Source organism: Notothenia coriiceps, unplaced genomic scaffold (genome assembly GCF_000735185.1).
Source record: "Notothenia coriiceps isolate Sejong01 unplaced genomic scaffold, NC01 NC01_scaffold00006617, whole genome shotgun sequence".
Classification (NCBI taxonomy): Eukaryota; Metazoa; Chordata; class Actinopteri; order Perciformes; family Nototheniidae; genus Notothenia; species Notothenia coriiceps.
The window spans coordinates 996-14163 of NW_011339318.1; the positions used below are offsets into that span (position 1 = coordinate 996).

General features: G+C 41.2%; 1 protein-coding gene across 1 annotated transcript; it reads left to right on the forward strand.

Annotated features, from left to right (window-relative positions):
- Nucleotides 1–4695: 4695 nt before the first annotated feature.
- On the forward strand, nucleotides 4696–11735 carry LOC104943727 (fascin-like). Its single transcript, XM_010769197.1, has 5 exons — nucleotides 4696–5691; nucleotides 7929–8085; nucleotides 8193–8314; nucleotides 8668–8838; nucleotides 10422–11735. Exons 1-5 carry the CDS (start codon nucleotides 4866–4868, stop codon nucleotides 10625–10627), a joined length of 1482 nt encoding a protein of 493 aa, XP_010767499.1. The 5' UTR covers nucleotides 4696–4865; the 3' UTR covers nucleotides 10628–11735.
- The last annotated feature ends 1433 nt before the right edge of the window (nucleotides 11736–13168 follow it).

Below are 13168 nucleotides of genomic sequence, written 5' to 3' on the forward strand. Positions count from 1 at the left end.
CATTCAATAAAATGTTTTAAACGACGCACTTGCTTGTTAATTAATATGCCTTTTTTTGTCTTGTGCAAAACAACCTCATACCTTACAATGCATTGCAGAGGACAACCTGGTGCCTATAATGCTTTGCCAACTGAAAGAGAGATCACCAACCAAGCATACTGTCCTTTTGGGACGGTTGTTTATGTTGGTGCTGATTTTGATGAAACACCTGTTTTTCCGCTGTGCAAAGTAAAGTCATAGACTGCCTGCTTTTAATAAGTTGTGTTGAAACAGGTGGAATATGTAATCTTTAAACTTCTGAATAGGGCTTCTCTACGGTTCCCAGCATGTTTTCTGACACTTTCTTGATGAGTGAAAGTATGTTTCATCTCAGCTTTTGTTCAGGTTTGCAGATCCTTAAAAGCTGTTTTTGTCCTATAACATGCAGATCCATGTCCTTGTTGTTCTGTAAATACCCAGACGGGGGCGATGTGGACTCAGAAGCTGAACACTCTCCATCATGAGGCAGCACAGGTCCAGGCCAAGCTTTTTTGAAACTGTCCCACCTCCAAAATGTCCTGTCTGTCCCAGTCTCATGTCAACCACCAGATTCTCCATGCAGAGGCAAGTTCCTGATCCGGTCCCAGGCAAATTCAGAGCATTGGCCTGTTTGATTTGTCCGTTCCACCTCACTACTCTCCTCTCTCAAATGTAGTATCTTTATTTAATCCCACCAAAAACCCACAATTGACTTTTTTGCATTTATTCTTCACGGCTCTCTTGATCTCCAGTGTCTCCTCTCCCATAACCTCACCAACTAACTGTATGTAGGAGGATGCTACAAGTGGATTGTTGTCATGTAGCTTCTTTAAGATAAGATAAGATAATACTTTATTGATCCCAATTTGGAAAATGTTTGTGTTGCAGAAGCATAAAAAGACATGGCATTGTACTATTACAATTATTAAATAAAAACACTAGAAAAAAACAAGAAAGTAGAAAATATACTTGCTGAATTTACAAATTAACAATAACAAAATGTGGTTATTTTATTTAGGCTACAGATGCTATTTTCTCCATACACTGGTCCATAAAAAATACCAGCATATATCACATTGTACAGATTGGTGAGTAAACTGTCAGTGAAGTCATTTTATAATCTGTTACTTTCAGTGCCACAAGCCAATTTACATAATTCAGTTGTTTCTCATTATAGTGGAAAGTGTCTTAAAGGGGACCTATCATGCAAGAAGCAATTTTTAATGTCTTTTATACATAAATATGTGTCCCCGGTGTGTCTGGGAACTCACGCAGCGTCAGAAAATAAAACCCTCTCTCTTTTCCTTCGTACCCAAATCTCTAAAAACGGGGCTACAACGGAGCTGATCCAGATTTGCGTCCGATATGACGTAATATCTGAAATGTGGACCCACGGCCCTATCAGAAACGTTGCTATCAGAAACAATGCCTGACTGTTTTGGACGTAATATGGCCGGTGTTTACATTAGCATCGCTAACACTCAGAGCTAACCTGTACTGGAGAGCATGTGTGTGAAGACGCAGGAAATAAAAAGGAACTCACCTTGTGGTATAACCGGCAAGAGAGAAAGCCTTTGAGCTCCATACTGTTTCAGAAACAATCCTTGATAATCCATGATATGGCGTTCCATCACGGCAGTATTTAGTTTAGACAGTAGCTGCCGGGTCCCGCATGAGCTCAGCCCCCTCCTTTTTTATTTTTTATCAATTCTTTTTTATTTATTTTTTAATACCCCAAATCAGCACTTTTGAAACAGGAAGTGAAATAGAGGGATATGAGGCATGGCTAGAATGGGTGATCTGTTTGGTATTTTGAGCAAAACACTTCATAGACATGTTTTTTATATATTTTTATATATCTGAGACCTATGCTATTACCTAAAAATAGCATGATAGGTGCACTTTAAAAATGGAAATCTTGCCATTTTTATGATACTGGGTTGAATTTTTGTTAATTTAATCTATCAATTTATTGCATATGGTCAACATTAGATGGGTTTTTTATTTGTTCAGACCCTCACCTTGTAGTTAGCATATGCCATGCTGGGGTAATAACTGGCAAATATTTGAGTTATTTGATTCATTATTTTAACTATAACATATTTTTTAAAAACAGCTTATGGCAGAATTGCAATGTTTTTTTGTGTGTAATTCAAACAAATAATAACTAATCAAAACTTGTATTGTTTTTTAACTTACAGCATGCACGCAAACACAATCCACATTTGGTCTTTGGGACGTTTTTTGCATAATCTTTGACATGGAAATGTGCACATGCAAACTAATGCAAATGGGTGTACAGTGAACTACCCATGAACCTGTTGGAATTTTAACAGGAAAAAGTGTGTCATGCTTCCTCAAATTACATTCAACAGCGTGAGTAAGCTATTTTAGCTGTGCAGAGGTGTTCTGACCCTTTAAAGAATACAAAAAGTAACTTGTCTGTTGGTAAGAGGGATAAACATTACAGAAAACAACTGTACAAGTATTTCACTGATCAGAACAGCATAGGTAATCAGATAAAATTAGGTAAGAGACGTTTTACAGGAGTACACACAAACAAAATAACTCATAAGGCGTAACTATTTATATTGGCTTCTCGTGTGGCTCTGCATTACGCTTCTAATATTATTCTGTTTGTTGTGGGGAAAAGATAAGCTCGGTGTCTCTCTCCAGGATAAATAATGTGCAGGGAAGAGGATCCAGGATGGAAACGGGTGGAACAAGGTCAGGAAAATACTGGAGCTCATAACAGAAACCCCACACCTTTAACTTTGGCTGTGGACGTCTGATTTCCATGTGAAATCCATAACAATATCTATCTGCCTGAAATCGTAATTCAATACAGGAGGAGTAGAGAATAACAGAGATATCCTATATATCACGTACTTTACAATTGCAAGATGTCATCACAGGGAATTAAAGGCAATTAAGAGAAAAAATAAGCCCACTGCCTGCACGCTGGCCTAAAATATCATATTCTCTATAATGTTTTCTCTTAATTGTAAAGGGGGATATAACAAGTCAGGAAAACCCCACCAGATATCAAAAGTAAAGGTGTCTGAAAGTAATTAAGAAGGCTATACTTTTACTCAATCCTTACCTTGAGCATCTCCATTGTATGGTGTACAGTTTCATACATTACAGGTGAACATTTTGTATTATTTGTAGTCCTCTACTTAAATCTAACACTCACTGTTTGGATTAAACCGGTATGTCAGACATGATTAGTTTACAAAATACAGAAACGTGTTGAAGACAGGACAAGGTTGTTCCTACCTTTACAAAAAATAGTGTCTACTTGGGGCTCTTGTCACATTTTGTTGACTTTAAGTTGTAAGCTGTTAAGTTGTGGACATTTCCCCTCAAAACCTCTCACATGTTTTTATTTGAATAACTGTTTGAGGTCAACATTTTTAATACTTTTCAAAGATAATGTTTTCATAACTTTATTTTTCTTTCCTCTTCAGTTTATCACCTCATGACCTCTTTGATTTAACATGTGACCTTTTGGAGGGATGTGATTCCCAGATTGGGAACCACTTCATTAAAGTAGTTCAAACTAGCTCCACCACAGCCAGCAAGTAAAATGCTGTTTAAACAATATCAGTGTTAACAATGTAATAAATAATATGCCAATGGGTGCAGAGTCAGGTTTCCTGTACTTAGATTTTTGATTCTCTAATTGGGTTTTGCTGATAGCTTAGGATATTGAATGCATGACTTTCGCTTGTAACAGATTATTTTATAAAGTATTGGGGCTTCTACACCTTCCATAACTAAGTGAGCTGACATACTTCTAGTCAGATATTAGGGTCACCTCTTTACCACCGTGTCTTCATAGCTGCAGCACAGACACGCAGCCATGAGACAAACAGTGTTCTGTTCTGGGAGAATGGCTCTGGCCATGTGGAACTGAGAGCAGATCTCAATTAAAGCCCAGTTTACACTCACAACTTTCAAAGGGAGGGAAAGTAAAGGGGGGAATGTGTGGCATACAGTCAGTGTGTACAACATATAATACATTTACTCAAGTACTGTACCCGAGTACAATTTTGCGGGGACTTGTATATTACTTGAGTATTTCCATGTTCTGCTACTTACTTCTACTCCAATTCAGAGGTAAATATTGTTGGTAAATTTAGTTACTTTGCAGATATGGATTAATGATGTAAAATATAATCATCACTTAAATAAGACTTTCGTTACACCTGGATTAAATTAATATGCTACCCAGCAGTATACAAATGTGTTCCACCTTTTTAAGTTTTATAAACACAATAATATATCAATAATTATAATCAACACATATAGTGTGTATTAATCTGAAATGGGCCAAACTGCATAATGAGTAGTTTTACTTTTGGTACTTTAAGTAAATGTTGATGCCATTTGAGTACCATTTTGATTACAGGACTTCTACAGGACAGTATTTCTACACTTTGGTATACGTTAACTTAAGTACAAGATCCAAGCACGTCTTCAACCTCTTATGAGCTATTACTAATAGTTGGGATGATACTGAAATACACATTATTTCTGTGTGTGGTGGGTGGTTTTCCAAAATTGCTGTAATCTCCCTCCAGCTCCTCTGCCTGTGCATCTGGGGCGTGTTCTGCCGTTACAGCAGGAAAAAAACTCCCAGTCCTGAAACTCCTGCAGCTCCAGAGAGGCAGTCTGGATTTGCAGTCAGGGGACATTCATCATCTTCCTCCTCCTCCTCATCACCAGCCAGCAGAGCAGCTCTCTCTCTCTCTGTCCCTCCCTCACACTCCCCCACGTTTTCCTCTCTGTCCGCCTCTCTAAACAAGAATCCTTTTCTTTTCTATCTCTGACACACGGTAGTCATGTATGCTGACGGGGACCTGCTGCAGATCCCTCTGGGGCTCATCAACAGCGCGGGGAAGTATCTGACCGCGGAGACCTTCGGCTTTAAGATCAACGCGTCGGCCAGCAGCCTGAAGAAGAAGCAGACCTGGACCCTGGAGCAGACCGGGGAGGACGGCAGCGCGGTGTTCCTCCGCTCCCACCTGGGCCGCTACCTCGCCACGGACAAAGACGGCAACGTGACCGCGGACAGCGAGACGCGCGGTGGCCGCGACTGCCGCTTCGTCATCACCGCGCACGAGGACGGGCGGTGGTCTCTGCAGTCCGAGCCGCACGGCCGGTTCCTGGGCGGAAGCGAGGACCGGATCACCTGCTTTGCGCAGACCGCCACACCGGCAGAGAAATGGAGCGTGCACCTGGCCGTGCACCCGCAGGTCAACCTGTACAGCTTCACGCGCAAACGCTTCGCGCACCTGAGCACGAAAGGGGGTCGGCAGGAGGTGTCCATAGACCGGGACGTCCCCTGGGGGGTGGACTCTCTGGTGACTCTGGTGTATCGGGACCAGCGCTACCACCTGGAGACTTCAGACAACCGCTTCCTCCGCAGTGACGGCAGCCTGTCCACTAACACCGACAAGGACACCGGCTACATGCTGGAGTTCCGCTCCGGGAAAGTGGCTTTCCGCGACTGCAACGGCCTCTACCTGGCGCCCGCGGGCCCGACCGGCACAATGAAGTCTGCGAAAAGCGGCCGCGTGGGGAAGGATGAACTGTTTGGCCTCGAGCGCAGCCACGCGCAGGTCGTACTGACTGCAGGCAACGAGAGGAACGTCTCCACGAGGCAAGGTGAGGCTCTGCAGACAATCAGAGCCAGAAACACAAGTCATATTTCACTGTACAGATGAAGTCACTGCATAACTGACACACACCATGCAGCTGTTGCATTAGTCTCTGAGGGAGAATTAGTATCCCTGTTACTTCATTTTCCTCACACCATGTGTTTTTCATTACTCTCCCTTTCTCCTCCCTCCTCCCTTCTTTTGGCCAGCCTCTGCCTAGCTTAACATTTTTTCTGCAGTAATTCTACCCCTGCATTGTGGCTGCTGGTTCAGGACAAGCTTCAGTCTACAGTTATCCCTCATCCTTTATCTCATAATAGCCTGAGAATAAAGACAGAACACGAGGAATGGTTTGTTTTGGAGACAAAAGGGATCAATGGAGAGACAGAGGGAGGTGTGACTCAGTCCTGAATGTGGATCTTTATGCCACATGTTACCTCTTTGTCTTGTCGCCACTCAGTCTCGCTCTGGGCCAGACTGATCATTAACAGCAGTTTATTCAAGCAGTCAATACGCTTTAATGCAAGCAGAGATGGTGTGTGTGCATTCCTGGAGAGATGGATTGCGGCAGGAGAAAGATAATCATGATTTAATGAGGTCAGTGCAGGGTAGCGACTTCTGACCTGGTCTTTCATTGAAGTAGTAAACGTTATTTTTAATGGACCACCGGCATCAATATAGCCCAATAACTGGAATGAGGCGTTGCGCTCAGTGTGGGTGACTGCGAAGGACACTTCAATGGTTAAATAGGTTTTTGTGTCAAGTCTAAATGAAGAGCTTTATTCCTGAACTCCTCTATGGTGGATAGATTCCCAGCTGGGTCATTTGAGTCACCTTAAGTCTTTATGAGCAACTTGCAGGTTACAATCTTATATAGGCCTATACTGTCTATGGTTAAGACATGTCTGTTACGTGACGTCTATGTTTGGGGGGAAAAAAATACTTTCAGAGCTGCAAAAATGGCTGGCTTTATGTTATAGCAAAGGGGTCACATTACAGGTGAAAGGGGAGACAGTTAGTCAAAGAGCAGGTAGAAATCCATAAAAAGCTTTATGAGTGGTGATTTTAGACTTGAATTCATAAATAAGCCAGAAACAAGACTCCTAATGGATGCAACTGTTTGCTGTCCATGTCCACAACATCTCTTTAAGGTAATGTCAGTGTGTTGCTCCCAAATGGTTAAAAATCAATAAATAATGCTCGAGTGCTCTTACATAACTGAAACCTAACCCCAGTAAATTAACTATAACGGAGACTAGGTTAGAGTGACATAACTGAGACATTGCCATAGTCTCAGTTATAACTGGAACATAATAGTCTCAGTATTAGGGCTGCTCAATTAATCGTATTTTAATCGCAATTACGATTATTGCTTGCAATGATTACGAAAACAACGTAATCGAAATAAAACGATTATTTTTTTATTATTATTAATATGTTTTTGTTTTTCAGTTTAATTATACTTAAAGTTCAGGGTAATCAACTGTTAAAAACATACTGTTAAAAAAATTCTCCAATAAATTGATGTTTTCAAAGTAAATGGATAATCGTTTTTAATAATCGTGATATCAATTATTGACCGAAATAATCGACATTATGATTTTTGCCATAATCGAGCAGCCCTACTCAGTATCATAACTACTGCAAGTAGTTCTCAGTTATGACTGGATGTACAGTCTTAGTCATTTTCATGCGTGTTTAATGCATGGGCCTTTAAAGGTAGTTTAAGTATTAGCGTGTGCAGAGCTCAGCTGACTGCCTGTTTCTTTGTTCATGGTCTGCAATTTTAACGAGTGTCTCTGAGTTTCATGTCAAGTCTTAAGGGAGTCTGAACTCCTCATTTTGGGACTTACAGTATGTGTTGTTTTAATTAAAGTTTCATGTTTCTAGTCTAGATATTCAACATGAGAGAAGTGGAGATATGTGTCCACTCTGTCCTCATTACAACATAATGCAGTAACAAGACTTTTTGACTGATGTTTGCAAATCTATTCTTTTCATATTTGGAAACACTTGCTTTGTTGTTGTTCCACTATGATTTTCCCCATCACCTTCCTCTCTAAACAAAGTCACTTTCAGGACTGGCTCATCTCGTTGTAGGCTGCAACAAATCTTTGAAACAATGCTTTTAAAAAACTGGGCACAGAGGACGTTGTGTCCCTTTCAGAGTCAACCTCATGAATAGGAGGGATTCAGAGTTTCAGACTGAATTAAATCTGACAACAGCTTGTCCCACTTTTCTAGGCATAGACCTGTCAGCCAATCAGGACGAGGAAGGAGATCAGGAAGTCTTCCAGTTGGAGATGAGCCGTGAGGACAGGAAGTGTGCCTTTAGAACCGCTGCTGGAAAATACTGGACTCTGACAGCATCTGGGGGCCTGCAGTGCACGGCATCCACCAAGTAACCACACACAAATAAACACACACTGGGTCATGTTAAATGTCACGCACCTAATTTGCATATTCCTCATAGTTTGTTCATTGAGTTTGTTAATGTGTGTGTCACAGGTCGGCCGACAGTTACTTTGAGCTGGAGTGGCGTGACGGTCGTGTTTGTGTGCGTGCAGCCAACAACAAATATGTGATCGCCAAGAGGAACGGGCACTTAGCTGCTACTGTCGACACCACAGGTCAGTGACGTTCCTGTCAATAAGCTACGATCATCCTCTCATTAAAGGTCCCCTATTACACTGTTTTTCAGGTTACCTTGTGGTAATTGGCTAATGGTAACACATGCCAAAAAATCGTTATGACATCATAAAGTGGCCAAAATCTGATCAGCTCATTTTCAGACAGGTTTTTATATAAATGGATCAGGACAAAAAGTGAGCAAATCTTTGTTCCTGAAACTTTCAGAATCTCTTTACACAGAGGGGACACATGTTGATGTAGAAGAGACATGAAAAAGTGGATTTTGCGTAATAGGTGACGTTTAAGATGCTTTGGGGAAAGAGTTGGTTTATCAAAATCCCGATCTCTTCAGGTGAGGCTGAACAGTTCCTGATGAAGCTGATCAACCGTCCAATCATCGTCCTTCGTGGGGAGCACGGGTTCATCGGGGCGCGTAAAGCAGGGATGGCGACCCTGGACTCCAACAGAGCATCGTACGACGTTTTCCAGCTGGAGTTTCACAACGGAGCTTATGCTCTTAAAGGTGAGCGGGTAACAGAACTGTTGTGCTGTTCCTGCATGTTTTATTTATCTTCAACAAGACACATGATTTAAAAAAAAAGAATGTGTAGAAAACTGTGAAAATAACATGCATCCTGATGGTGGATGTTTCTGTTTGTAAAAAATTACAACGGTTTGCCCTTTGGTGTCTATTTTGATTCTTGTACATGGGAATAACAGATCAATGAGGTAATATTGATTCTTCCCTTTTTGGTCAATAGTACAATTAAATTAGATGGGGAAAATCAAACATTCAAGAATTGCAAAACAATGCACAAACTTGAACAGATTCACATTACCCTGGGCACCACGCTCCTATTTCCTCGTCTCAGTGCGGGTACATCACAGGTCTATAAAACTCCACTTTGCTCTAGACGCAGTCAATGTTTAGAGATCTAATGGGAATAACATCACGGCTACATGGCTCCACAACCACCTTACATCAAAAACCTTTCATCATTTCAGCCATCAAACTTAGTGCTGATCAAATATCTGTTATCCTTTTCCTCCATGATGATACAGTGATAACATAATGTAAAAAGGGAAATGAGGTACGTAGATGTCTTTGCTCAGGTGTGAAAAGGTTAATCTAGTTATATCGACCAAAACGTTATTTTCTTTACCAAGCTCTTAAGGGTTAGGGTTAACTAACTTTAGCTAGATTTTCTATCAAGCCAATAGACGCCTTGAACAGACATTTCTAACCCGTTTTCTTTCCTTTATATTTTTGTTAGTCACAGTTGATGAGCTGCTTGTCCTCCGATGGTGGGATGATATTGTGCAATGCTCAAAATAAATAACTTTTTCCACATGTAACAAAGAAAACAGGCCTTTACAGTAGTCAAAAACAAATCAAACAAAATAAGTAAAACTCCAATAAAATAATAAACAACTTATGTATTCTTTCTATGTTAAGGCTTGTATAACTTGGTAACTTGAACGGTAGTTAAATACATTTCCTTTAAAGGGGGGACTATGGGGAATAGGCGCTTTCACACCGGAGTACTTTTCCCGTTTAGTTCTGATAGTTCCTGGGATTTTGCATTCACACCAAAAAGAGAACTTAGTTCATGAGAACTTTTACCCCCTTTTTAGTGCCTGCTAGAGAGCAGGTACTTTCATGGGAGAAAAAAGTTCCAATTTCTGATTGGCTGGGCGAATTCCAAACCATGCCCCGTAAAACTCGGAAAAGGTTTTTGAAGACGCGGGTGGCAGTATACGCCGTGAAGTTGTTGCGGCCTGCCAGTAAACTCAAATAAGAAGAAGAAGAAGTGATGTCAGCGGCTTCATTTGCGTAATCTTCCCTCAGGGAACTTATTCCGGTGTGAACGCGATCAGCTCTTAGTTCCATGGGGGTACTAAGTGCTGGGAACTAAGTACGACAAAGTAAGCGGCTATTGACTTGCTTTTGGAGTGAGCCTCGAGAGGACGTTCGATGAACTGCAGTTTCTGTTACTTCCACATGGGCTTCACTGTTCAGCCACAGACGTTTTCCCTTGGTATACACATAATCCGGTGCTTTACAAAGTGTGTGTGTGTGTGTGTGTGTGTGTGTGTGCTCTCCAGACTCCCAGGGGAAGTATTGGTGTGTTGGAGAGGACACAGCGGTGGGATGCAGCGGCTCCACACCCGTCCAGTTCCTGTTTGAGTTCTGTGACCTCAACAAGATGGCCATCCGTGCTCTGGGGGGGAAGTACCTGAAGGGAGACCACGCTGGAGGGCTGAAGGCCAGCGCCGACTCCGTGGACAGCGCCACCCTCTGGGAATACTGAGAACACAAAGCTGGACCTCCACTCTACCTGACACAATGCTTCAAACTATTGATAAATACTTTAGGTAGCTTTTTTTGCATACATGTGCCTGTGTGTGTGTGTAATCGTGAATTTGTCTGGATGGATGTGTTAAACTGGAAGTCATGGCACAAAAGCCCTACAGGTGTTTTATTTTCTTTCTCCATTATTATTATTATCTCTTCCTGGGCTTTTTAACTGGACATGTGGATGTACTGATGTTGTGTAATGAAAAATCATAATGTGGTTTCACTTCCAATCAACACACGCTGGGAAATGTTGTGCCTAACTGTGGTGACTACTGGTGTAAACAAACATACTGAATGCTATAAATCATCACTTACTAACCTTCTCTTGTTAAATGTCCTGCTCGCTCTATACGCTGCTTTCATCCACTGGTCTCTTTTAAACTATTAAGCACAACTCAAACTAGATAAAGGGATGTTACTAATGTACATTCTTCTGCTGTATATAAGGCTTTTATGTCGCTGAATACTTAAAAGAAACATAGTAACCAAGTGAAAAAGTGTCTGAGGGTTTAAAAGAAAGGAATAGATCTAACATGTTGCCTGTATGCTACTTGCCAGATGTATTTCCTTCTCTTTGGTGTGCAGGAAGACACAATCTGTTTATAGACGGATGCATCTACAGGAAGTAGTCAGTAGTCAAAGGTTTTCCATAAACACTGTAATCCACTCCTCTGATTGGCGGTGGAAGGTTTTCAATTATGCTTGGAAACAAATCAAAGGAGCGTTGAGATTCAATCATCAACTTAAGGAGACTTCTTAGTGAGAATAATAATCCGTTCTGTTAAAAGTAGTGAAAAGGAGGTTGGCTACTATGCACTCAAATGCACATGAATGCATACAAATATAGTCATAGATACATTTATTCCAGCTATGACTAATTCTGCACAATAGATTCCAACTACAATAAGTGAAAAGCACATGTTTGTTATGATGAAATGGATGGTGTGAAAACGCAATGAAAGTCTCTCTGGCTATAATTGTGGCTGTGCCTTCCTCTCTCTTTTCATGTTCTTACACTTGATCTGAAAAACCTCAATAAAGTTCTCCCTCTTAATATTTGACGTTCTCCTGGACTTCTTCTTCTTGGCAATTGGTTTTATTTCTCCAGGATCTGATGCATGGATTTTCCAAATAACTTTTAACCAAGCAGTTTTAATTTGGTAACTGGTAACATTTTGGATTGACATGCTATTGCTATAGTTGCATTGTCGGTCTGTCGTCAATCACTTTGGTTGAGATCTTAACATCTCAACATATAGATGGGTTGGCACAACATGTTGAACAGATATTCATGACGGCCAGAGAGCGAAGTTCCCAACAATTGTCGTCTTTAAGAAAAAAGAAAGAAAGAAAAGATCTTTTATTAATAATTCAATTTTCAACTCTGTTATTGTATACACACACACACACACACACACACACACACACACACACACACACAATAACAGAGTTGAAAATTGAATTATTAATAAAAGATCTTTTCTTTCTTTCNTCTCATCTTTTTAAGTGGGAGAACTTGCACAATTGGTGGCTGACTAAATACTTTTTTGCCCCGCTGTATTACTCTGTAAGAGGAGAAGCGCTGAGTTTCCTCTGCAGAAGGACGGAGGAAGAGGAAGAGGAGTATAGGTTACCTCCCTCTACTCGTCTTCCTTTCCCTTGTACAGTTTTGGCTCAGAGAAATCTCAAGGGGATATGATGCATGTGCTTTCATCCTTCTCCCACACAAAACAGCATCTATCACATCTCAATTGAATCCTTGATGGCCTATTTTCTATTCAGGTTTTATGGAGGAGGAAGATGACAACCAGTGTGGCTAAATGATGGAGCTCTATGGCACTGAGGAGGAAGATATTATATTAAGTTGAAAAAATACCAGTTAGGATCAATTCAGCAATGGTTTTGGAAATATTAACTACCACCAAATTAGCCTTTAAATAAATGAAGGTGCGCCAGAGTCCCGATCGGACCAAACAACTACAAAGTGTAGCTAGAGATGTGCAAGTTCACCTTCTGCTCCCTTGTTCTGCACAACCTGGCAGCCTTTTCGCTCTTGCACCTCTCTGTAAATGCATGTGTTTGTACATATGTGTTCAAATGTTATCTGGATAGGTCCTATGTGTGTGTGTGTGTGTGTGTGTGTGTGTGTGTGTGTGTGTGTGTGTGTGTGTGTGTGTGTGTGTGTGTATGTGTGGCCCAGCATTACTATACTTGTGGGGACCTAAATCTGTTTACACAGTCACGTGTGGGGACTGGCTTCCCTTATGGGGACAAATTGGAGGTCCCCTTGAGGGGAATAATTAATTTTAGGGTGAAGACTTGGTTAGGGTTAGGGTAAGGGTTAGGTTAAGGGTAAGGGTTAGGGTTAGGCATGTGTTGGTTATGGTTAAGGTTAGGATAAGTCTCCAGGAAATGCATGTAAGTCAATGTAATGTCCCCTGAAGTGATGTATACATGGTATGCGTGTGTGTGTGTGTGTGTGTGTGTGTGTGTA

Excerpts from the sequence above, each read along its gene's own strand:
- LOC104943727 (XM_010769197.1), top strand. The coding sequence starts at position 4,866 with ATGTATGCTGACGGGGACCTGCTGCAGATCCCTCTGGGGCTCATCAAC. Across the intron at positions 8,086-8,192 it reads CAGTGCACGGCATCCACCAA|GTCGGCCGACAGTTACTTTG; the intron begins GTAACCACACAC and ends TGTGTGTCACAG. Across the intron at positions 8,839-10,421 it reads CGGAGCTTATGCTCTTAAAG|ACTCCCAGGGGAAGTATTGG; the intron begins GTGAGCGGGTAA and ends TGTGCTCTCCAG.